Source organism: Meles meles, chromosome 8 (genome assembly GCF_922984935.1).
Source record: "Meles meles chromosome 8, mMelMel3.1 paternal haplotype, whole genome shotgun sequence".
Lineage (NCBI taxonomy): Eukaryota > Metazoa > Chordata > Mammalia > Carnivora > Mustelidae > Meles > Meles meles.
Genome location: NC_060073.1, coordinates 115,063,776 through 115,089,505, shown reverse-complemented (window position 1 = coordinate 115,089,505; position 25,730 = coordinate 115,063,776). Strand labels below are relative to the sequence as shown.

The 25,730-nt window shown below is 40.2% G+C and overlaps 1 protein-coding gene across 1 annotated transcript in view; it reads right to left on the bottom strand.

Moving 5' to 3' along the window:
* The window catches only part of CWF19L2 (CWF19 like cell cycle control factor 2), a 129,963-nt gene extending 104,829 nt beyond the window's left edge, over window positions 1-25,134 (bottom strand). The window contains exons 1-6 of the mRNA XM_046017196.1: window positions 25,037-25,134; window positions 23,398-23,508; window positions 22,522-22,644; window positions 9,658-9,768; window positions 8,807-8,926; window positions 2,532-2,625 (exon numbers count right to left, since the gene is read on the bottom strand). Coding sequence (XP_045873152.1) covers window positions 2,532-2,625; window positions 8,807-8,926; window positions 9,658-9,768; window positions 22,522-22,644; window positions 23,398-23,508; window positions 25,037-25,129 — 652 coding nt within the window. The 5' untranslated portion in view covers window positions 25,130-25,134. The remainder of the gene's footprint in view (window positions 1-2,531; window positions 2,626-8,806; window positions 8,927-9,657; window positions 9,769-22,521; window positions 22,645-23,397; window positions 23,509-25,036) is intronic.
* Between the last annotated feature and the right edge of the window lie 596 nt (window positions 25,135-25,730).

The following is a 25,730-nucleotide window of genomic DNA, read 5'->3' as shown; positions in this document are numbered from 1 at the left end:
TTCCATTCTTTCCATTTAATGCTGCATAAAGGACATTTCCCATTAAAACTATTTTAAGCAAGAAAATTCTGATTTGCTTTATGCTTTTGAGTTGCAAAATCTGCTTCCATAAGCAAGGGTGAAACCTCTGGCAGCCAAGAGTAACAGAAAAACTCTTATTCTCCATCTCTAAAGAATGAGGCTTAATAAGCTAATATTACATTGGACCATCCTGGGGTTCTTAGTGGGGGTGTGTCCTTATGCAGCTCTTTTCCTTAACCTCTGGATGTGCCAATTTGGCAGAAAATTAAATGCTTGAACTTGACATCAAATTAAGCTGGCTGGCTTTAAATAGATTTTTCAAATACAAATTACATGCTCACTCTGGGAAAAAAATCTGACATAGATGAATGACAAAATAAAGGGTGAAAGTACACTTTGCTTTCCGTCTTTGAGAGGCACAGAAGAGTGTGCTGGGAAGGGAGCAGGCTCTGGGGCCAAACTCTTCAGATTCAAATGCTGGTTTGGATACTTGCTAGCCATGAACTTGAAGAATTTACTTCAACTCTTCTTGTAAAATAGAAATTTAAAAAAAAATAGAGCTGTAACTCTTTTAACTCCAGAGAACACACCAATGATGACCGGAAGGAAGGTGTGGGGGGATGGGGATGAAGGAGGGCACCTGCCGTGACAAGCACCCGGCGCTGTATGGAAGTGCTGAATCACTAACTTGTACACCTTTAACTGAGACTACACTATGTTAACTAACTGGAATGTAAATAAAAATGTTTTAAAAAAATCAAGTAAACAACTCAGAGAGGTCAAGCAACATTCCCAAAATCACAAAGCTACTAAGTGGAAATGCCAAAAATACTAATCCCAAGTAGGCTAAGTCCAAATTCTGAGTCCTTAACGCAACCACTATGTCCCCTCTACATAGCTCCTTCATACTCAAGTGGTACCACTGTCGGGGGCCTAACCAGTTCAGCCCTACCACGGGTCCACACAGAATGACTACACTATCCACATATGCAGTCCAGCCTGCAGATCATCTAAAACTTAATGCCAACTCTGGGATCTGAACCTCTGACAGACGAGCCCTGTCATTCTTCCTCCTTCTAAATAAGAGTAATAATGGGAAAGGGAGGTGGTGAAGGGGAAAAGAAAAAGGGCTCTCTAAAAGCTTTTTACTAGATCATTTTTCTTGTCATACCAGAGATCACGCTGTTCCGGCCAGCTGAGAGGTACTACCTACAGTACAACACTGAGTCTTCCACATTCAAGAAGCCGAGAACCTACAGGCTGCGAATACCCAAAGGTTCAGTTGGTCAATTCTAAGTGTTGCCCACAGGTTAATCTACGAACTGTCCTCTGACAACAATGGCAGCAAAAGCTTGGATCAAAAAATCATCTTAACATAGTAATGGTTCAGTGAGCTAACCTACTTGCCCTAAACTTTTGCTTTTAAATTACCAAAAAAATGTATCTCAAAAAGATTCTTGTGTGACTACAGTCACTATGTTACAACCCAGCAGAGACACTTCTACCTATGCTGAAAGGCAATAAAGAAAATGCTACAATTACCAAGAGCACCCGAAACCGACTGCTAAAGAAAAATTATAAACAACCCTACAGGGTGGCTTTAGAAACACCTCCACGTAAAACACAAAAAGAATATTTATGAATGGCCAAAATAAAAACAAAGAACACAACAAAAAGCATGAGAACTTCTGATAAACCACTGAAAGGAAAAGACAACCCCATACTTGACACCGCCGCTATCTCTGCACCACGTTAGCTGTAGTTAAATAAACTCTTCACGGACTCGTCACTGCAACATGTAACTGGCACATAAATATTTTTTAAATTATGGTATCAAGTGTGATTATGTGACACTTAAGTATTTTATCTCCATCTGCTGGAAAATAACACCATCCTAAAGTAAATAACAAATTTTATGAATCCTGGCAAAGAAGGAGTTTCTGAAGATATGAAATCACATGTTAAATATTTATGCATTATTTTCATTAAATCTCAGACTTAATGCTTTTTTACATTTTGTTACAGAATTTGTAACAAACCAAAGCATTATTATACTCTCACAGAATCATACTTTGTATAATCCATCCAAAACCGAAACTCAAATACGGAAGCATTATCAAGCACAAAATATACACAGTTAATCAATTTGTTCCCAAACATATATAGTTAAAATAATCCTCCCAGGACTAAATTTAAATAAGGCCTCAAAAGACTGCACACATTTTATCTGCTTTGTCATTATGTTATCTGAACCTTCAGTAATAATCCATAGGCGCTCATAACATGAAACCATATGGATTCCACATCAGAAAATCAATAAACTTACAGTTGTTTGGCAAATACAGAAACAAACACAGAGAATTCTGGACATAATCAAAACTACAGCACCAAGCAGAAATTGTTAATATTTAAATAACCAAATCTTGCCAATCTACTAACTTTGGTCATTTCCTGAGGAATACCAAGTTATAAGACATGCCTGTGTGGCTACAACCAAAATCTGGAGGTACCTTTGGTAACTGATGACACGTTACAGTCTTCTGGCGGAAGACCTGTCCCGCCATCTTTCCAGTATGGATTCAATTCTCTCTCCAGCAGTCTGGACTAGAACGAAACATTTTCAGAGATCACAATTTGAAAGTAACCTCACCATAAAATCCGTTAATAAATAATACATCTGAGACTCAGTTAACAATTGTAACCTTGGACAAATATTTAAAACACTCCTAAGGGACGCTCTTTTGCAACTTGAAAAAAATAACATCTAAATTAACATTGATGCCTACTATGAGCCAGAAATGCTCTCGATGCAGAAGATCTAATGAACAGTCAATATGCCTAACTCAGCCCTTGCTATCTTATGAGTTAGTGAGGAATAGGGAAAACAAACAAGTAACTGACAAGGGCTCAAAGGATGAAGTGTGGAGTGCTAAAGCCATACACAATTTAACCTTCTCACACTGACAGATCAGGGACTTCCTAGAGGAAGTAACACGTGCAGCCTTGGACCTAAAGAGGAGCAAGAATCAGCCAAATTCTCTTTTGTGGGGGAAGAAGGCACAGAAATGCTCCAGGAAGAAGGAATAACAGCATGTTTGGAAAAACCCAGAAGGAAATAGAAAGCTTTCAAGTAACTTAAGATTATCCAGACTGTCCTAAAACCTAGAAGTATGAGTGAGAAGTCATAAGAGATTAGGTTGTAGAATCATCAGGGATGAGGGCCAAGTGTTGCCGGGGTTTCATGCTGGGGCAATGGTAAATCATGAAAGTGACTGGCTCTAAACTACATGAAGAGCAAAGTGGACTCAGAGTGGAGGAAAGAAAGAAGACAAGCAAGATCAGAGGCAGAAATCTGGTCAGACTGGAAAAGAGCTGATGGCAGCCTTGTCACCAGTCGAGCGCCTCCTGTGTCCCAGGCACTGGGCCAGGCACTGCGGCTCAAGGAGTAAGCCAGGCGGTCTTCCCATCAGAGCAAAGGCGGTGTGCAGACAGGAGAAAGACAATGGAGCAAGTCCAAAACAGCTGAGCGCTATGGCAAAGCACGAGAGAGCCACAGACTGGGGCACCTGCCTTGACCTTAGAAGTCAGAAAATGCTTCTTAAAACTAATACAGCAAATAGATGGAGAAGAATGAAGAGAGTTAAACATTATTTTCTAGTACTATGAACCAACCCTACCACTGGACACAAAAATGGTGGATAAAAATTTTTTTAAAAAGCTTTTAAAAAATACTCGTGAGCTGACAAAACAGTACAAAATCTTCAAGGTACAAAATTTAAGTTCAAGGTTAATATAGAAGATAAGCAAAACCATAAGGATTTGATTTTTAGTTTATACCAAAAAAGATTCCATTACCTCCCTTGTTAGACTACCACAAAACCTCCAAGGGTCTATAATCAAGGAATTTCTTCCAGTGGTCTTGCGCAGATATTCAGAGAGCTATACTTGACAAGAGTCTAGACAAACTGTAAGATACTATGTGAAAATATACAAAAGTAAAAGAACTGGACATATAAACAACTATACCAATCAGAGAGAAAAAGACAACCCTAAAAAAAATAAGTAAAGCACATAAGCAATTCATACTTTAAGAAATATGAATGATAAAAAAAAAAACCCATGAAAAGATCTCTCACAGTCATCAGTCAAATGCATATAAAAACAATGAAATGCCATTTCTCACTCATTAATTAGCATGACAAAAATTTTACAGTTTGACCATACAGATACTAAGTATGGTAAAGAAACATACACTGTTGGTTGGGGCGCCCGGGTAGCTCAGTAGGTTAAGCGTCTGCCTTTGGCTCAGGTTATGATCTCAGGGTCCTGGGATGGGGCCCCACGTCGGGCTCCACACTCAGCAGGGAGCCTGCTCTCTCTCCCTCTCCTTCTGCCCCTCCTTCCCCCCCTCTCTCGCAAATAAATAAATCAATCTTAAAAAGAAAGAAACATACACTGTTGAGGCAGTATAAGTTGTTAAAATCTCTTTGCAAGTATTTGTAAACGAAGATAGGGGCGTATCTTACAACTTCGCAATTCCATTTCTAGATGTGCACTAGGGAGAAGTCCAAACACACGTGAATGAGGAAATGCACACAAGGACCTTCATTTAGCACTGTTTGTAAATAGGGAAAAACAGCAAACAATGTCAGTGTCCACAGACTGCCACAAGAAATGGACATCTACCAGATGGCATAGTTAGGTGATGAAAGACTACACAGTGATTAAAAGGAATGAACCAGAAATAAAATAAAATAAAATATATCAATATAAAACAATCTCTAAAACACACTCAGGCCTTCTTGTCAAAATGGTTTATGAAGGTTCTATTCATCACAATCTCCTTGCTCGGGACAAACAGAAAAGATACACAAAATATAAAACATACTTCAGTTCGGAACAAGATAAACATCTTTGTGGACAGAACAGAACAGAAATGCAAAATGGTAAAGTGACCATGAAACCACAGGCCTTCTGGGCTCTATGTGCAAGCAGAAAGTAACAGCCCTTAGTTCAACTGCTATAAGATGATCAACACTACCAGCGCCCCAGTGAAACGGGAATGGGGCCAGTTCACCACATGAACCCAAGGACTAGAGTGGGGACACCTCCTGAGTGTAAAAGAAGGCTGAGAAACCAATATGCATCTCTACAAGCAGTCTACAGACTAGGTCCACAGGTACAGGCTATCGTCCATAGATTACAGAACAGTGCGGGCAGAAGAGGCCCAGACAACAAAGACACAGCCTTGAGCATATGTTTACATGCTCAAGAGAAACTGAATGTGTGTACTTGCGTGTGTGTGTGTGTGTGTGTGTGTGTGTGTGTGTGTGTGTCCAAAGCAAAGGTTTTAGGAAACAAAATGTGGGGCACCTGGGTGGCTCAGTCAGTTAAGTGGCAGCCTTCAGCCCAGGTTATGATCCTGGGATCCTGGAATCCAGTCCTGCATCCGGCTCCTTCCTCAGCAGGCAGCCTGCTTCTCCCTCTCCCTCTGTCTGATGCTACCCCTGTCTGTCTGTCTGTCTCTCTCTCCCCCCCTCAATCTGCCAAATAAATAAATAAAATCTTTTTTTAAATGTACAAAGAAAGAAACAAAATGTATCTTTGTTACATGTAATACATGCTGAAGATTTTATTTACTTATTTGAGATAGAGAGAGAAAGAGACAGCGAGAGAAGGAATACAAGGAGGGGGAGTGGGAGAGGGAGAAACAGGCTTCCTGCTGAGCAGGGAGCCCGACACGGAGCTCGGTCCCAGGATCCTGGGATCCTGACCTGAGCCAAAAACAGACACTTAACGACTGAGCCACCCAGGCACCCCTGATTTTATATTTTTAAGTGTTAACTGCAATAAATCAATTACATGACCTACATTTTGAAACACACCAGCCTAGAGCACAAAAGAAATGATATCCTGAAAAACCAGAAGAGACATAAAATCAGCACACTTCACACTGAAGCCTCAGTTAAAAACCATCATCAGACTTCTTCCCATTTTCTTCATTTTATCCCCACCCCCATAACAAGAATCAACATATGATTCTAAGGCAAGGTCCATTATTTCAGTTAAAGAGGAAAAATGTCATAGTACATATCAAGTTAGGCCTTGAAGGATAAACAAGATGCAGACTTACAAAGAGAAAGGGAATTCCCTTAGAAAGAACCCAATGAACAAAGATGCAGAGACAGGAACTTGCAAAGACATGAGGGAATGTAATTACACTAGTTTTGTTGGAGTATGAATTACCCACGAAAAAGAATCCAAACCAATGTGTCTGGACTCTATTCATGGCAGCGTTGGCGTGAGGGGGTGGCGGGGTATTAAGGGAGAAGAGGAAATATGGCATCTTTCTTCTCCATGCAAGCTCTGAACAAGTTAAGAAATACAACTAAACCTTAAGGAAATACAAGACAAAAACTAGCTCTATTGCTGATGAAGACTAATTTGGAAGAGACTTTTTCTTTGAGTAAAAACCAAATGGGCCTATTAACCGAACAGCACAACAAGGCCGACTTCCCCACATACAGTCAGCGCTGTGCCAACCACTCCTCCCCTACTCCCACGTGGGCTCTGCAGCCAGCCTGGTCCATAAGCAGGGAGCACAGGGCTAAGCCAAGTATGCCCAGTGCATTCCTTCCAAATTTTCCAGAAGGAAGTTCACTCCACGTCCTCAAGGACAGAATGAGGAAAGAGCGTGGCCCAAAATACCCTAGTGGGGCTTCTTCCACCAAGAAGGAAACATCAGAAATGGTTAAGACAATCCCCTTCCCTTGAATCACAAGGACTTCTAAAGAGAGTAACACCATGATCAGAGCTGTACTTTGAAAAGATTAATCTGACACTTGTCATAGGATGCTAAGTGAGAAATGAAGAGCTTCTTGAAATTGCCCGCACAAGAGTAAATCAGGGCCTGAACCTTACTAACACCTTACACTACTCTTCGTTCCAGGGGCCGTCCCCAGCTCATCACACACAGGAACTCTGCTCCAGTACAGATGAGATGACTGAGGCCCCCAGAGAAGACACACCACTAACAAGGGCACTCCAGCAGGAATGAAGAGGATGATACAAAAGCAAAAGACAAAAAACTCCATAGGCAAGTAGGCAGATCAGTGGATGCCGGCTACAATGAGTCACAGAAATTCATATAAGAGTTTGTAAGAAAAGATTATGTTAATTAGAAAACCTGGAATTCAAAGGTGGAAAGGTGGTGAGATAAGAACAAATAACTACTGTTTCTTAGGAAAATGAAGATGGTTTTTATGTAATCGTATTTCTAAGAATAACTGGTCACTACTTCAATCTGTTGAAGGTATTCAAGGTTTTACTCGGTTCTGTGGTTTGACATGGAGAACAAGCCTGACCAGGATACAAGCAAAGCATAAGACCACAACCCAGGGTTACGCTAACACGCCAAAATATCAATGCCCAGCAATGGCAGGGCAGGATTTCAGAAGCAAGCTTGTCCCAGCCTGGGTAATCCCAACTTCCAGACCTGCACACTGGTCATCCCCACTAGTGCTCCATTTACTCTCCCTCTCCTCTCTGAAGACAAGACTCCAACTCTGTCAGGTCTCAGAGACAAAGATATGTTCCAGAACTTAGTCAAGAATTTAGTCATAATCCCTGCCCTCCAATGCTCCATGTGAACAGCTGCTTAGTTAATAAGTCAATCCCATGTACCACATCTCCATTTTCAGAATTAATATTAAATGGGGGATGGCGGACAGAAAACAACACTGCTCACAGGACGCCTACCATGATCACTCTTAACCTTTTTCATTTATTGGTCCCTCTATGGTGTGTTCAAGGTAAACTCTTAAAGATGATCTTCTGGGGCGCCTGGGTGGCTCAGTGGGTTAAAGCCTCTGCCTTCAGCTCAGGTCATGAACTCAGGGTCCTGGGATCGAGCCCCACGTCGGGCTCTCTCCTTGGTAGGGAGCCTGCTTACCCCTCTCTCTCTGCCTGCCTCTCTGCCTACTTGTGATCTCTCTGTCAGATAAATAAAATCTTAAAAAAAAAAAAGATGATCTTCTTATTCACGAATTTTCTCTACAGCTGTATTCAATCTGTTTGCTCATTTACTGAGTTTCTAATTCTAATTGTGAATTTTTATTTCTGTAAGTTCTTGTTGGCTCTTACCCAGATCTGCCTTCATAATAATCTTTTATTGCTTACTCACATTTCCATACCTCCAGTTACTGTATAAAGCTATTAAATACCCCAACGGACAAAGCCTCTGTGGGTCTGATTCTACTGTTCATTATTTCAGATGACTGCCATGCATGGACGGACTATCCTTGTATTTTCATGTATTTTGTGATTCTAGATCATAAGAGTTCTTCTGGGAAACCTGTGATGCCTAAATTGACAATGGGACCCTCCAGACAGCACTGGCGTTCACTCCCACCAAATATTTCAAAGTACTTGAACACTATGTACTTCAACACAAGAATATTTTCAAATGAAGTCTCACCTTGAAGAGTTTCAGACCACACAGGCAGCATAGTTCAAGCCAAAACCCTTGTGAATCCAAGCTGTGAACCAAACTCAGTATTTACCCAACTATATGTGCCCTGGATCTATCAATCTAGTTCAGCATGAAAATGGCTTCCTACAGGAGATGCTCTTTAAGAACTTCTGCAACATTTCATAGTTGTCCCCACTAATGCTATTAAATACCACAAAAGATGATATAATATTTCACAAGTAAAACTGCATTTATATAAATATCTCATTGCTGATTAAAGGCAAATTAGAAGTTAAAGCATTCTCAATACCTTACCTGTTCCAGGGCTTGGGTTTTCTCTCTCTCTATTTTCCTCATAGCCTCCTTGTCAGCTCTGAGTGACGATGAGGACACAGTTTTAACAGACATAAAATCAACCGTCATCCACTCATCTCTCTTCAAAAAAAGAAAAAGTTACTTCAATCTACATTGATTAGAAGTGAACAATAAACACTTGGCAACAAGAGCAGGGACGCTGGAGTCACGCGCACCTGGCTCAAATCCTACATCTGCCTCTCCTGATGCAAGTTTTCTAGTCCCTCTGCGCCTTCGTCTGTCTCCTATAAAACAGAATAAATTCCTCTTTTAGGACTGTTTTAAGGAGTAAAGCAGAGAAAAGATTTAAGGCACACAGTCTGGTGCCTGACACGGAACTGGCACTCGAATACCAGCTCTTTCCACCTTTCTGCGCTGTGGCCAACAGCGGATAGGCTGCATTCTCAAGCGGCAAATGAACGAGAGCCTCAAATCTGTGAACTCTTCAACTCTAAATACTGCCAACAGGAATTATGACATGATCTGATGAATAGAAATAAAAACTGAGTGAACTCTATTCACTCAGATACACGCAACGGTACAGAGCTTCAGGACAGGAGAGGAACGTGATACTTTTCTAGCAACAACTAGAGGGAAGAAACCCTCTGTAGGACCAGAACAGGGGTCAGTATTCCCTTTCTCACGAAGAAGAACGAAAGTCTGAAGACTAAGCAAACAGCATCACTGCCAGAATTATTCGTCAAAGTATATACTGTTTTCAAAGTCTAATTTTTCTCTTGAAGCATCTGTCATTTTAACATTCATCTATTCTTAGCTGTTCACACTTCTTTCTTTAAAATCAGCTGACTTACCTGAATAAATGGGTTGTCTTCTCTTTCTGAATTTTCACCTTTCGCTTTCCAGGCCTTTTCTCTGCCAGAAGTCTGGGATGGGACAGCCTCAACCCACTCGTCTTCAGAGCTCTAAGAATATTTAGCATACAAGTGAAATTCTCAAACTTGCAGACTTGCATATAAAAATTCTTTGTTGTTAGGGGCGCCTGGGTGGCTCAGTGGATTGGGCCGCTGCCTTCGGCTCAGGTCATGATCTCGGGGGCCTGGGATCGAGCCCCGCATTGGGCTCTCTGCTCCGCAGGGAGCCTGCTTCCTCCTCTCTCTCTGCCTGCTTCTCTGCCTACTTGTGATCTCTCTCTCTGTCAAGTAAATAAATAAAATCTTTTGAAAAAAAAAAATTCTTTGTTGTTAAATGGTGAACTCAGATTTCTAGAAAAAAAAATTTAGAGTTGACTTCCCCTTTAAAAAGCTACATTGAAAATATGAACAAAGAACACGTAAACCCACTCTTCTGGGATAAGCCCATGAAACACCACGACTGTTGTCAAGTGGAGGGAAAGCGAAAACAAAGATTAGAACTGACAGCAGAGAACCCACTTCAACGCGGGGCTTCGGTTCCTACCAATATTAAGCAACACTGACATCTAGTTAAACATTTGTTTAACTAGAACAAGGGAAACAACACTCAAGTAAATGACTTTGTCTCTAAGTTTCAAATTTTTAAATTTCCCTGGGTCTAAAAATGCAGAGATCTCAGTTAACAGCCAGGCTGGTAAAGCACTTTGTTACTGTGTTTAAATACCAGATTATTAAATCAGCTACAAAGTATTTAGCCAACACCCCCCATGTGCTCAGCATTATGCCAAGTTCTGGGCTCTGTTTTCCACAAATACATCAATCAACTCCTTCTATGTTAAGTACTGTAATAAGTACTTTCGCATATGTTCTCAAGCTGACTCCTTAAAACTACCCTACATAAAATACTATTTGGTTTTAGAGATAAGAAAAGTTTCCCCAAATTAGGTAAGTTACATGGTATCCAAGTAGGAGAACCAGAATAGAAATCTAGATCTGTCTCACTCTATCATCTACTCTTTGGAGCTGTATAGTAAGTGTAGGAAAGATCTAGAAATCTCCCAGTACACAACACTTGCTAATGCAAAGCAGAGAAACTTGGAGGCCAAGGGAAGAAAAAGGATTTCCTGAATGAGAACAATATTCCTTCATGTCACAAAGTTCTCAATAATCACCTAACTGGAGAACAACAATATGTCTGGTGAAAGGTATAATCCACGTGGAGTAAACACATTCGTGCTCTGGCGTCTCAAGTGCCCGCTGTTTTCCAAAGCCGAGCAGACTTCATTCATTCATTCATTCATTCAGGCCTTGATTTGGATTCGTAGAAACATTAGAACTAGCTATTTACATACATAGTTACAATTTTTAAGATAATCACTACAAATATGTTTCTGGCCTAAATATGTTTCATATTTACATTGTCAAATCAATTTAGAAAGGACTGCGTGTGTCGTGATGAGCACAGGGGTCACCAGAGTTATGGAAGTTCTGAGTCACGGAACTGCACCCCTCAAACTAACATAACACTAAGTGCTAACTAAGTGGACTTGAAGTAAAAACTGTTTTTTAAAAAAAAGCAATTGAGAGCTGGTTCCTACCATTTGGTATTATCCGCTATAAAGGGAGTCTATAATCTGAAAGATTTAGCACGTTCCTTGGGGGAGAGCCAATCTGCTAAAATCACGTTGAAAACAAAAAATGTTTACATTAGTGTTCCACAGGATTCTGCTGAAGGTCTTCTTTTTTTTAAGATTTTATTTTTAAGTAATCTCTACACCCAAAGTGGGGCTTGAACTTAAAACTACGAGATGGGAGAGTCTTACGCTCTCCTGAGTGGGCCAGGCGCCCCCCGAAGGCCTTCTTCTGGAACTACAGGTTTTCTCTACCCTAAGAAACGCTAACCCATCCCTTCAAAGTCATTGATCAGGGCCATAAGCGGCTTCACCACCACAGCTGTAAACCATCTCCTCCCCTGCATAAACCCAATCACCATGCCCTTTACAACTTCAGTTGAGCTAGACTCTCAATCACAACTGGTACTCCTCTTCCTGGTCCCTGGTCAGCCCTCTCTTCCACTCCCTTAGCTTACCCCCCCCTCCACTTTAAAGCATTTATCAGTTTTACATTTACTTGCGTGACTGATTAATCTCACGCAAGTTCTATGAGGAAAGCAACCACATCTGCTCTCGCCTAGAGACCTTGCTTAATACCTTGGCAGAGAGGTGAGGCTCATCATCTTCTTAAACATCTCTCTCAAGTTTTCTACCAAATTTCATTCCACATACAGTCAGCAAATGGCTCTCTCCTTCTTGATCAATAAAAACAAAGTCACTTTAGCTTCCTACCCAGCTTTCAACAGAACTATTTATGCCTGTGCCTATCCTTACCTCCTGTTAACTCTTCCTCTTCAAAGCTGTTCCTCCTCCACAGACCTTGGCCCCAGCGACTCCTGTTCCTCTAGGATGGCTGCACTATCAATCATCTCTTTGTCTCGTAGTTTCAACCAAAGCTCTCTATTGCCCTAGAAATATGCTCAAGTATTCCCCATCCTGTGTGTGTGTGTGTGTGTGTGTGTGTGTGAGAGAGAGAGAGAGAGAGAGAGAGAGAGAATGAAGGAAGAAGGGGAACACTGACTGCCCTTATTTCTCCCTCTAGCAGCCATTTATCTTCCAACTTCTACTCTAAGCCAAATTCTTTTTTTTTTAATTATTTATTTATTTGACAGAGAGCAGAGAGAGAGAGATCACAAGTAGACAGAGAGGCAGAGAGAGGGGGGAGCAGGCTCCCTGGTTAGCAGAGAGCCCTATGTGGGGCTCGATCCCAGGACCCTGGGATCATGACCTGAGCTGAAGGCAGAGGCTTTAACCCACTGAGTCACCCAGGCGCCCCTAAGCCAAATTCTTAAAACAGCAGTCTATACTCTCTGTCTGCACATCCTCACCCAATTCTCAAACTCTACCATGTGGCTGATGTCCCCATTAACCTACTAAAACATCTTCAAAGCTCACCACTGGTTTCCACTTTGCCCAGTGCAGCAGAATGTTTCCATCTTCATCTCCCTAGACCTCTGCGGAATACAACTCTGGATAACTCACTTTCTCAACCTCCATGACCTCTCCCAGTTCTCCTCCCATTCTTGGTTTCTTCTTCACTTCCCTCATGCACTTTTCCTCATTTGCTCAGCCCTTAATATCAATGTTATTTGGGGTTCCATTCTTTGCCCACTACATTTTCTAATCTCTAAACATTCCCCTTTGGCCATTAAATCCACTCTCATGACTCAAACTACCACCAACTGTACTGATATCTTTCAAATTTGTCTACCCAAAGTTCCAGTGATTTAGCCAACTACCTACTATATTTGGATGCCATGCCAAACTCAGTAAGAACAAAAAATTAATCCATCATCTCTTCCATGAAACCTGTTCCTCCTCCTCTACTACTGAATTCAATTACATGGTACCACCAACCATCCACTTACCCAAGTCAACAATCTCAGGATCAACTTAGCTGTCCCATCTAAACCTAGTATTCCCATTTCCAAAGTATTTCTCAAATATACCGTACAGCGAACACCATGGGAGCCCTACCATGCCTACCATGGGACTCCCACTTCCATCTCTGGCCATGGCTGATTTGTTCAAAGGTAGGTATCTGACCCCAATTCATATCAATTGGAGTTACTGTCCAGGAGTTTGAAATCAAGACTCAACGAGGCTGCTAAAACTAAAGAGAACTGCAAATGCACTGGCAGAAGCCATTTTTGTCATGAGGAATAGAATTCAGCAACAAACTGATCTGTTACCAAGGAAAAAACCGAACTCAGAGAAAAACAAACATGGAAAAAGGCAAGATGATTGATAAAAGCATTTGCAACTCTAATTCCAGCCATTCCTGAAACCCAGCTGCATGCCCATACCTACATGTCCTAGGAGACTTTTGTACTCTAATAATGAATTGCCCCTTTTTCTGAATAAGCCAATTTAAGTTTGATCTCCGTTCCCTGTTCCAACTACTACATGCCCCTTCCTTTAAAGCATCCCAGATCACACCTTATCTCTCACCTAGACAACTGGAATAACCAAATTAGTTTCCTGGGCTCCAGTCTTTCCTGCTCCCCTTCCTTTTTCCAACCCCCGCCCTAAATATACCTAGGAGTCATGTAAAGAGAACACATCTGACCTCTTCTATGGCTCCCTATCACAAAGCTCCTCTTCTTGCCTGTCAACAGAACACTATTTTATTTGGAAACATAATAAATGCCTCCCTTGCTGGAAAGTGAAGACTTATGATCCACTGTCCAATGACATGAAAATAAAGGTATTCTGTGGGCTTCCTGGAAGTCAAATTATGAAAGAGAGAGCATCCTCCCTCTGGTTATCTAGACTAAGACGTAAGGCTGTAATGATGACGGAGTAGCAAAACAGTAGAACTAGCCTTAGTCCCAGAAGACCACACTAGTCCCAGACTGCCTACCTGGTTTCTTTCACAGGAGAGAGAAGTTAACTATCTTGTTTAACCAATGACTATATTGTTTGGCCTCAGCATCATGAGATTACATAGTGAAATTATGTATCTATTTATCTAACTACAAAATGAGTTCCCCAAATGCCTGAAAACAAAAACCTCTATTTTTATATTCCCTATATCTATACCGCTGTCTGATAAAGAGTCAGATTCAGTAAAGGTGCACTAAAATTAATTAAATCCTCTTTTTCTACTCTTCCAATAACCCTAGTCAGAAACTTTAATTAGCAGCCAGAATTCAAGCATTAAATACCAGGCACTAAATGAAAGAAGCATCGTGATACACTTAGTACTCTTCTTGTTCATTCACAGAACAGTGAAACCCGAACAATTCTGTAGAACTTGCCTGCCTTCATTCTCTTCCTACCAATTTTGTTTTTCATTTTCACCAGTATACAATTTCCTCATTGCTTTCGCACAATTGCTGTTCCCCCTCCCAAATATGCTATGACCTCATTTCTTTTTCTGATTTTAGTTTCAATCCTCCACCGCACCTTGAAGGACTCACACACCATCAAGCTTAATGTGCCTCCTGACCTAACACAGCTTCCATAACACTTCCTCTCCTGTGTGGTCCTCATAATAACCACATCCCCAATCACATAAGGAAAAAAATCTGGAAGACAGAACCAAGACAGCAAAGTGTTACCAGTAAACATCAAAGAAACTTGAGGACTTCTGTTTCTGGCCATGACAAAATAAATGGAATCAGACTAAAAATACATAGAAATAGAATAATAGGAAATATTTGGAACTGTTCTCAGAACACTGAATCTCAGTAATGCGGGGCTGTGATCCCTGAAAAGGGAAACAAATGGGGTGAATGCTACAGCATTTTGCCAGACCAAGGCACAAGGAAGGGAAACAGGTATAACTTGGTGTGTTCCAAGGAGGTGAGTTCAGAGTTTGTCTATATTGCCTTCTTGAACTGAAACTCTCGGTAATTTTGTTTTTGTTTTTTTTTTTTTTTTTTTTTTTTTTTTTTTTTTTTTTTTAAAGATTTTGTTTATTTTTATTTATTTGACAGAGAGAGATCACAAGTAGACAGAGAGGCAGGCAGAGAGAGAGAGGGAAGCAGGCTCGCTGCCGAGCAGAGAGCCCGACGCGGGACTCGATCCCAGGACCCCGAGACCATGACCCGAGCCGAAAGCAGCGGCCTAAACCACTGAGCCACCCAGGCGCCCCTCGGTAATTTTGTTTTAAAGATTTTATTTATTTATTTGTCACAAAGAAACAGAGAAAAAGCACAAACAGGTGGAACAGCAGGCAGGGAGGTAGGCAGGCTCCCTGCTGAGCAGGAAGCCCAATGCAGATCTCAATCCCAGGACTCCAGGATCATGACCTGAGCCAAAGGCAAACACTAACTGATTGAGTGACCCAGGCGCCCCTACATCTTTTTTTTTTCCCATCTTGATTTTCAACCATTCTACGTCCTTACCTTAAAGATAATTTTTTTAAACCAAAATTACATTAAGTTTTATGACAATAATAGGATTAAATTCACACCCAAAAACAGATTAAGAAAAACAAATTAAGAAAAATGGCTTCCTGGGGTGCCTGGGTGCCTCAGTTGTTAAGCTTCTGCCTTGAGCTCAAGTCATGGTCCCAGAGTCCTTGGACTGAGCCCCATATAGGGCTCCCTGCTCAACAGGAGGCCTGCTTCTCCCTTTCCCACTCCCCTTGCTTATGTTTTCTCTCTCGCTGTGTTTATCTCTGACAAATAAAATCTTAATTAAAAAAAAAAAAGTCTTCCTGTATTGCCTTCTTGAACTGAAACTCCTGGCAATTTTTTTTTAAGATTTTTTATTTATTTATTTGACAGAGAGAGATCACAAGTAGGCAGAGAGGCAGGCAGAGAGAGAGGAGGAAGCAGGCTCCCCACTGAGCAGAGGCCCAATGCAGGGCTTGATTCCAGGACCCTGGGATCCCAACCTGACCCTAAGGCAGAGGCTTAACTCACTGAGCCACCCAGGCGCCCCTTGGTAATTTTTTTTAAGCTGAAATTATATAGAGTATGTTTTATGACAATAACAGAATTAAATTCATACCCAAAAATGAATTAAGGGAAAACTGGTAAAATCCAAAAATATCTAGAAATTTTAAAATATATATATAATGTACAGGTTAAAAAATTAACAAAATCAATTAGAAAATATTTGAAAACATGACAATGAAAACATAACACATCAAAATTAGAGATACAACAGTGCCAAAAGAAACATTAATAGATTAAATATTCATTAGAAAAATTGAAGATTTCAGGGCACCTGGGTGGCTCAGTGGGTTAAAGCCTCTGCCTTCGGCTCAGGTCATGATCCCAGGGTGCTGGGATCGAGCCCCACATTGGGCTCTCTGCTCAGCGGGGAGCCTACTTCCTCCTCTCTCTCTCTGCCTGCCTCTCTGCCTACCTCAAATAAATGAATCAAGTCTTTTAAAAAAAAAAAAGAAAAGAAAAATTGAAGATTTAGAATCAATATCTGCCTAGGATGTTAGAAAGAAAAGAGCAAATTAACCACAAAGTAAGTGTTAGGTAAGAAATAGTAAAAAGACAGTGGAAATCAATGAAAGAGAAAGTATACAAACAGAAAATCAATAAATCCAAAAGGAAGTTCTAAAAAATTAATAAAAATTGATAAAGCTCAAACTATACTGACTTAAAAACAAAGAGAAAATAGAAATTGCAAAATCAGGAATAAAAGAGGGGACACAACCAGATTCTACAGACATTAAAAGGACAATAAGGAAATATCATAAACAACTTTATGAAAAAAATTCACCAATTTAGATGAAATAAGAAAATTCCTTGAAACTTAACTTACCAACACTAATTCAAGAATAAACAGAAAATACTTAATATAGATTAAAGAAATTAAATTTGGGATTTAAAAACCACCCCACAGGGCACCCGGATGGCTCAGTCATTAAGGGTCTGCCTTCGGCTCAGGTCACAATCCCAGGGTCCTGCGATGGAGCCCTGCGGTGGGCTCCCTGCTCTGCGAGAAGCCTGCTTCTCCCTTTCTCACTCCCCCTGCTTGTGTTCCCTCTCTGGCTGTTTCTGTCAAATAAATAAAATCTTTAAAAAAAATTTTTTAGAAATAAATAAAAATAAATAAAATTTTTAAAAACAACCCATAAAGAAAACTCCAGGCACAAAGAGATTCATTGGTAAATTTTAGCAAAGATTTAAGGAAAAAAAAATCTTCACCAATTATGCATAAACCCTTCTAGAAAACAGAAGAGGAATTTTAACTCATATACAAGGCCAACAGTATCCTTATACCAAAACCCAATAGTTCTCAACAAATTGTTGGCAAATACAACAGGGGGGATATATATATAGATATAGATATAGAAATATAGGTATATAGATAACATGATATATATGATACCACACACACCATATTCACCACATACCATAAATAAACAACAATGTCCAAACGAAGTTTACCCAGGACAGCAAGGTGGTTTACCATTCAAAAACTAAAATGCAAAAAAAATTATTAAATAAGTTAGGGGTGCCTGGGTGGCTCAGTGGGTTAATAAGCCTCTGCCTTCAGCCCGGGTCATGATCTCAGGGTCCTGGGATCAAGCCCCACATCAGGCTCTCTGCTCAGTGGGGAGCCTGCTTCCCCCACTTTTCTCTGCCTGCCTCTGTGCCCCCTTGTGATCTCCGTCAAATAAATAAATAAAAATAAAATCTTTTTAAAAAATTATTAAATAAGTTAAATTTTTTAAAAACCCAACCCATGTAATTCTCTGTGTTGACTGAGTAAAGGAGAACAATTAATGCTCATATCAATAAACACAGAAAATGCACTTAACACAATTCAGTGTTCATTCAAGACACCAACTCTCAGAAAAACAAAAACTGAAGACAATTTCCTCACTCTGAAAAGGGCATAAAAGTGACAGATAAATGCTTTCCACCTAAGATAAGAAATGGAGCAAGGATATCCACTCTTACCGCTTGATTCAATACAATACTGAAATCTTAACTAGTGAAATAAAATAATAATAACAAATGAAATAAAAGGAACAGAGATTGGGGGGAAAGTGTCATTTATACATGCCATAAAAAAGTACTAAGAAATCAACAAAAAGGGGGCGCCTGGGTGGCTCAGTCAGTTAAGCGTCTGACTCTTGATTTTGGCTCAGATCATGATAATCTCAGGGTTGTGGGATCAAGCCCAGTGTGGAGCCTGCTTAAGAGCCTCTCTCCCTCCCCCATCTCATCCCCCCACCTCAAGAAATCAACAACAACAACAAAAAGCTACTAACACTAGTACGTAAATTTAGCAAGGTGAAAGATACAAAGTAAATACAGGTTTCTCCACTATCCAAAAGCAGAGCATTCCTATGAAACCTTGTGTAAACCAAAATGACATAAAATAAGCAATTATCATTTCATAAAACTGAAAATCATCTTCCGATTTCTTTTGGCTAGCAAAAACAGGTACTAACTTGAACTTCCATAAGCAAAGTGGCATAAAACAAACTTTCATAGAGGAGGAAAAACCTGTACACGAAAACCAACCGTAAATGTATACACTCATTGCAGATACACGGAAACTGCCATTTATTTTTCAAAGATTCCACTTACAGTAGTAACTCAAGAAAATAAAATAGAAAAAAATATAACAAAAGATATGGACAACATCTCCACTGAAAATTCCAACACTGCGGGGGAAGCTGAAGACTTAAGTAGATGGAGAGATATACGACAGACATGATGGGTGGGAAGACTGGCTATTTTAAGGTATTATATTAATTCTCCCAAAATTGATCTGTTGATGCAGAACAATTCCAGTAGACATTTTTATTTAAAGTAATGGGCTAATTCTAAAATTTATTTTTAAAGTACAAAGAACTTAAGAGTAATCAAAATAATTTAAAAAAAACCAAAATCACAGAATTTACACTACCTATTCTAATACTTAACCTTAAGCTACGTAATTAAGAAAGCGTGTTTACTGGCCAAAGAGATATGTGTAGCTCAACGGGATAGAATACAGAGTCTAGATATTAACTCAAAAATAAATTGCTCAAGGGCGCCTGGGTGGCTCACTGGGTTAAGCCTCTGTCTTCGGCTCAGGTCATGATCCCAGGGTCCTGGGATTGAGCCCCGCATCCGGCTCGCTGCTCAGTGGGGAGCCTGCTTCCTCCTCTCTCTCTGCCTGCCTCTCTGCCTACTTGTGATCTCTGTCTGTCAAATAAATAAGTAAAATCTTAAAAAAAAGAAAAAAGAAATAATAACTGCTCAGTTAATTCTCAACAAAGGAGCCCAAGTAATTCAAGAGAGAAAGGTTGGCCATTTCACCAAATACTGGAACAACTAGAAATCCATATGGAAAAAAAATAACTTTTTTTTTTTTTTAAAGATTCTATTCATTTGACAGACAGAGATCACAAGCAGGCAGAGAGAGAGGAGAAAGCAGGCTTTCTGCGAAGCGGAGAGCCCGATGTGGGGCTCGATCCCAGGACCCTGGGATCATGACCTGAGCTGAAGGCAGAGGCTTTAACCCACTGAGCCACCCAGGCGCCCCAGAAAAAAAATAACTTAGACAATTACTACATACCATAAATAAAAATTAACTCAAAATGGCTCACTGATAAGCAAAAAATCCAAATATCACATGAGATTACTACACACGGAATAGGATGGCTGAAAAGTACACAGACTGACAAGATCAAGGAGCAGCAAGGACAGGGAATAACTAGAACTCTCACACACAGCTGGCAGGATTATAAAATGGTCCAACCCCTTCGGAAAATAATGGCATTAATAACAAATAAAAATGTGTCCACAAAAAAACTTGTACACAAACATTCATAGTACTGTTATTCATAACAGCCCCAAACTAAAACAACCCAAACGACTTTCAAAATGTAAACAGGTAAGTGGGGCGCCTGGGTGGCTCAGTGGGTTAAGTGTCTGCCTTTGACTCAGGTCATGATCCCAGGGTCCTGAGATTGAGCCCCGCTTCGGGCTCTCTGCTCAGCGGGGAGCCTGCTTCTCCCTCCCTTCTGCCTGCTTTTCTGTCTACTTATGATCTCTCTCTCTCTCTCTGTCAAATAAATAAGTGAAATCTTAAAAAAAAAAAAAAAAAAGACATACATACAGATAACCCTTGCACAACAAAGTGGTTAAGGGCGCTGACTGCCCACACAGTCAAAAATCCACATATAACTTTGGATGCCCCAAAAGCTTACGAGTTGACCAGACAACTCACTGATAACATTAACAAGATAAACATGTATTTTGTATGTTATATGTATTATACACTGTATTCTTACAATAAAGTAAGCTAGAGATAAGAAAATGTTAAGAAAATCATTAGGAAAAGAAAATACATTTATAGTACTATACTGTATTTATCTAAAATCCATCTGCTTGGGGGGCCTGGGTGGCTCAGTGGGTTAAGCCTCTGCCTTGGGCTCAGGTCATGATCTCAGGGTCCTGGGATCGAGCCCCACATCGGGCTCTCTCTACTCGCAGAGAACCTGCTTCCCCCTCTCTCTCTGCCTGCCTCTCTGCCTACCTGTGATCTCTCTCTCAGTCAAATAAATAAATAAATAGTAAAATAAAATCCATGTGCTTATAAGCGGATCCATTAAGTTCAAACCCATGCCATTCCAAGGTCAACTGTACTTCCAGAAAAGAACAAAAAATTTAACAGGTCACTGTGTCTCTAAGAAGTAAAGCAAGGACTCTTAATCAAATTACATAAATAGTTTACTCAGCCTAGCACATCTGTCTCCATGCAACAGAGATTCTTAACCTGTGATCTCTGCCTAAACTCTAGGGAGTTTTCTAAATTACACTGAAATAAACAACTTTATATATAAATTTCTTTTTGGGAAAAGGATAATTTTTTCAGGATCTCGATGGGATCAGGAACTCAATACACAATTGTGGAAACAGTGCCTGCACCTTTTTTATATTTTAAGATTTTCTAACTGACTTTCTCCAAAATTACACTCAATTTTTTTTCTATATAGCTCAAATATTCCTACCATTACAAAAATATGCGGGCTACTTGACAAAACTATCCAGCTGTATCTCTTGCTATGAATTCATAAAACTGCATTCTCATATAAGAGAGGCTTTAATGAGCCATTTATCATCTTGGTGTACTGCCAAAAACTCAGTTCCTAGAAGTACAAGAGGACCAGACTTTGGAATCTGGTGATTCAACTACACATATAACCCTCTGAAGATCATACCTAGGAGACCAACTATCCCTCAACATCTCTAGCTCACCACTCTCTAACCACAGTGTACTTCTTCTTCTTTTTTTTTTTTTTTTCAATATTTATATGAGAGAAAGGGAGAGCATGCAAGCAGGAAGAGGGGAAGAGGGAGAGAATCTTGAGCAAACTCTATGCCCAGCATGGAGCCTGTGGGCTCTATCTCATGATCCTGAGATCATGATCTGAGCCGAAATCAAGAGTCAGAGGTTTAACCAACTGAGCCACCCAGGTGCCCAAACCATGTATGTCTTTCTTCCTGAAAATCAGTGTAAAAGGTTTACCCTTCCTCTGTGAGTCCTTTTATCCCAGAACTGGCTAGAGACACAGCCGAGACAGTATTCTCTTCCTTTTGACCCCAGAGATAAATATATAAACATGTCCTATTTAAAGACTAAATGTTAATTTCTGTTAAAAAATAAGAGTAATAAACTCTCAAATGTCCTTTTTTTTTTTAAGATTTTATATATTTATTTGTCAAAGAGAGAGAGAGAAAGAGCACAAGCAGGCAGAGCAGACAGAGGGAGAAGTAGGTTCCCTGCTGAGCAAGGAGCCTGATGTGGGACTCGATCCCACTGGGATCATGACCTGAGTTGAAGGCAGACGCCCTACCGACAGAGCCAGCCAGGCATCCTTGACTCGCAAATATCTTAAAACTCTCTTATTTTTACAGTACTATTCTTTCCTTGCATTCTTTCCAACTACTTCTACTTGATGGCCTTTACTTCCGTCTGGTTCCTCAGTGTTGGGTGTTCCTCTTTCTTTTTAACTTCCCTGGACAATCCATCCATTGGCACAGCTTCACCGAGCAATGACTCCTATATCGTATTCCCATCCTCCTACTTTTCTCTGTAACCTATGATCCATATTTCCAGTATTTCCTGAACACCTCCCAGAAGCTGTTTCCCAGGCATTTTCATAACCTAACTAGTAATACTTTTTAAGTTCTCATATATTTTTACATTTCCATACATTATTCCCTTAAATACAATTTTCCCAAGTAGCTGCTGTGGTTTAACACATACTTACTGATGAACTATCTGTTGACTCATTGCTTTTTTCATACTTCTGTTTCTTATTCTTTTTTTTCTTCTCTTTCTTTACTTTTTTTGAGTGTTTGTCTTTTTTCTTCTTTTTCTTAACAGAGTGTTCCTATAAACAATCATTTTAAAGAAGTAAGAAAGGAACTGGTTTTATCCTACATTAAAACAAATATTTTGAGGAAAATAAATCTGCATTCCAAAAACTACATTTTCATGAAATGAGACAATACACATGACAAAATAAAATCTTCTAAGAAACTTTAACACACTTCTGTAATACATGCACTGCTAATAAATCGTATACCTGAGGTACCTTTTCAGAAAAATATGAGGGAAGTTTTAGTCTTTATTTACAGATTCATCTGACAGACAGATATATTCAAATAAATACATTTCTTACTCAAATGTACATACAAATATAAACATATATCCTCTGTGGCCACAACAGAATTTATAAAAGATTATTAGGCCATATAAAATATAACAAGACAACATAAATTAAAATTATGGAAATGGAAAACAAGAATTCAAACAGAAAACCATGACATTAAACTTTAAAATGCATAATTTTTTAGAACCACAAGCTTGATACAAGTGGGCCAGAAATTTGCTCATCTTTCTACCAGTCAACACAAGTAACAAAATCTGTCCAATGTTATAATGTCCAAAATATTAAAATATATTATTTCTGAAAAATATATATATATTATTTCTGTCAGAGAGATTAAATCAGTCAGTAATGCCACCTATGTGACAGTCATTCTGTAACTGTTGAAAATACTAATAAAGTTGCTATTCCAATATTAACTGGAATAAATGCAAAAAAAGATCTGTTACATCAAGTGAATCTGTCAGTATTCACCTGGGAGAACTGTTCAATTCGCTCATTCACATCAGGTAGCATCCATGTATCCTCACCCCGAAGTCGTTTAAGTTCTTGACGCCTTTCTTCCTTTTCAAAATTGGCTTTAGCCTGAAACAATGAAAAATGAAAAATTAACAACTTACCAAGTGCTTTTCATGAGAAATAAAAAAATAAAACAAAACCATTTTCCACTTTCATATAAGGTCTCATCAGTCACAGTCTGTCCCTTGCCAGGAATTTGCTTCTATAAACAAAATAAAACTCTCCTTCCATTATTACCAATCACATCACCAATCTCTAGTGAATCAAGGACAGAATCTTGGGACCTATAATAGATCCTCCCCCTCCCTAAGCTCCCTACCTTAAATAGGACATGAATCTCCTTCCTTCACCATCCCACTGCTACTGCCTGAGACTTCTGCAACTGTCAAGAGATTGACCATGCCTTCAGTCTGCAATGCCCATATCCTTCTATCCAAGCCCCCAAAATGCTTCAGGAAGAATCATCTTTCTAAAACCAATGATCATATTGCTAATTAATATTCACCTTTCAACAAAAGTAAAATAAAATGAGTTTTTCCCAGGAGGTTGCTTCTGCCTTTTCATTCCCTCTCCAAATTCCAAAGCTGGTTTTGGTCCTTACCAAACTCTACGCATATCTCCACTATAAAATTTACTTTCACTTACAAATCTGACTCGCTCCAAAAACTACCTAAAATACCAAAAAGGCAAGGATGAAGAATATTTATTATGAATATAGGTTAAATATGCTGAAATCATAGGACAATACCAATCTTTCATCTGTCCAATACTAACTGCCCACTCTTCACCTTAAGATCTGGGCAGAGTCATTATACACCTCCCCCCCACCAGCTCCTTTTCCTCTGCATTTATTTAACTCTTCCGTCTTAAAACCAATAAAAACAAAAACCTTCACTTGTACCCTATGTTGATCTCAAGCTACAAATTTTCACCTTGATTGTCACACTTCCTACATCTTGTCAGATAACAGAGTTCACTTTCCCCATTCTTTATAAGTCACCTCTATACATCTCAATCTTGGTGAGAAATTCCACGTTTCTTAACCTTTTTCGAGGGGCTACATTTTCTGAGTCTCTTCCGTCAACCCTTGTATGGATCAGTAAGGATTTACAATAACCCTGGATTCGATATCAATAATAGGACAAGAGACGGAAACGGTCGAACAATCTCTTTCAATGTGCCTCACGTGTGTTTCTGAAAACGGAAGTGTTTATTTCAGATACAGAAAGAGGGAGGACTGAGGCTGTCAAATGCGCTGGCAGAGTCGCATTAGTGGCGGAGTCTCTCAGAAGTGCGCAGCCCAGATGGTCAAATAATGGAAATACCAAGAAGGGATAAACTTAAGAAGTTAGGAAACTCGACAAAGAAACAGGTCCTCCTAAAAAGAGAATGAGCAGTTGGAGACTGCCAGCGCATCCAGGGAGGCAGGAAATAACCACGAGTTTTCGGGGATCCCAAAGGGAGACCCTCGCCCAGATAAGATGGCACTGAGGTGGCGAGAGGAGAGGGGGTGAAGGAGAGCCAGAGGCCTGGCTCCCAGGAACCGTCCACTCCCACGATTCTAAATGACTCCAAAGCCCCAGAACGGAGATACCTGGCGCAACACTTCGGCCCTAGCAATCCTGGTCTGTTCTTTACGTTCTTCGATACTCCTCGCACTTTCAAATCTGCCACTAGTAGCGGCCATCCTTATTGTCGTAAAACTAGGAAGCCGGCACAAAAGTCTCAGTTTACGACTGTCGTAATTTAATAAACAAAAGGGGACTTCCGCCTGCAGGAGCTAGGAGGGGCGTTGCTCCACCTACGGAGCATGCGCGAGCGTGAGAGCCACTTAAAGTTGGCGGCGATGACGCAAACTTCAGTTTCGGAGGAGACCTTGCAGACGAGGTTAAGGAGCTGTGCTCCTTTCGTAAACCGGACTGTCCCGCCGCAAAAGTAGTGTCACTGTGCATTTATGCGCGCTTTGCACGATACCAACGGCATTCTCTTCTGTTTCCTTTCAAAATCTACGACTTGGAGTCTCGTCGAAGTTCGGTCCCTACGTCTCGAAATTTTCCACCAAACTGCCCTTCTGAGCCAAGAATTTCCCTGTGCCGGAGGGATCTCCTGAAGGGGGCAGGGAGAGACCAATTGCTCTGAAGTTCCGGTGCTTTGCTACAATTCGGGAAAACTTTCTTAAAAGAAAAAGCAGCCCTAAACCTATAGTAAAAGGACGCACCGTGAACTGGGGAAAATCAACGCAGGACAGCCAACATGGAGACCTAGTCTAGTAAAACTATCGGATTTTA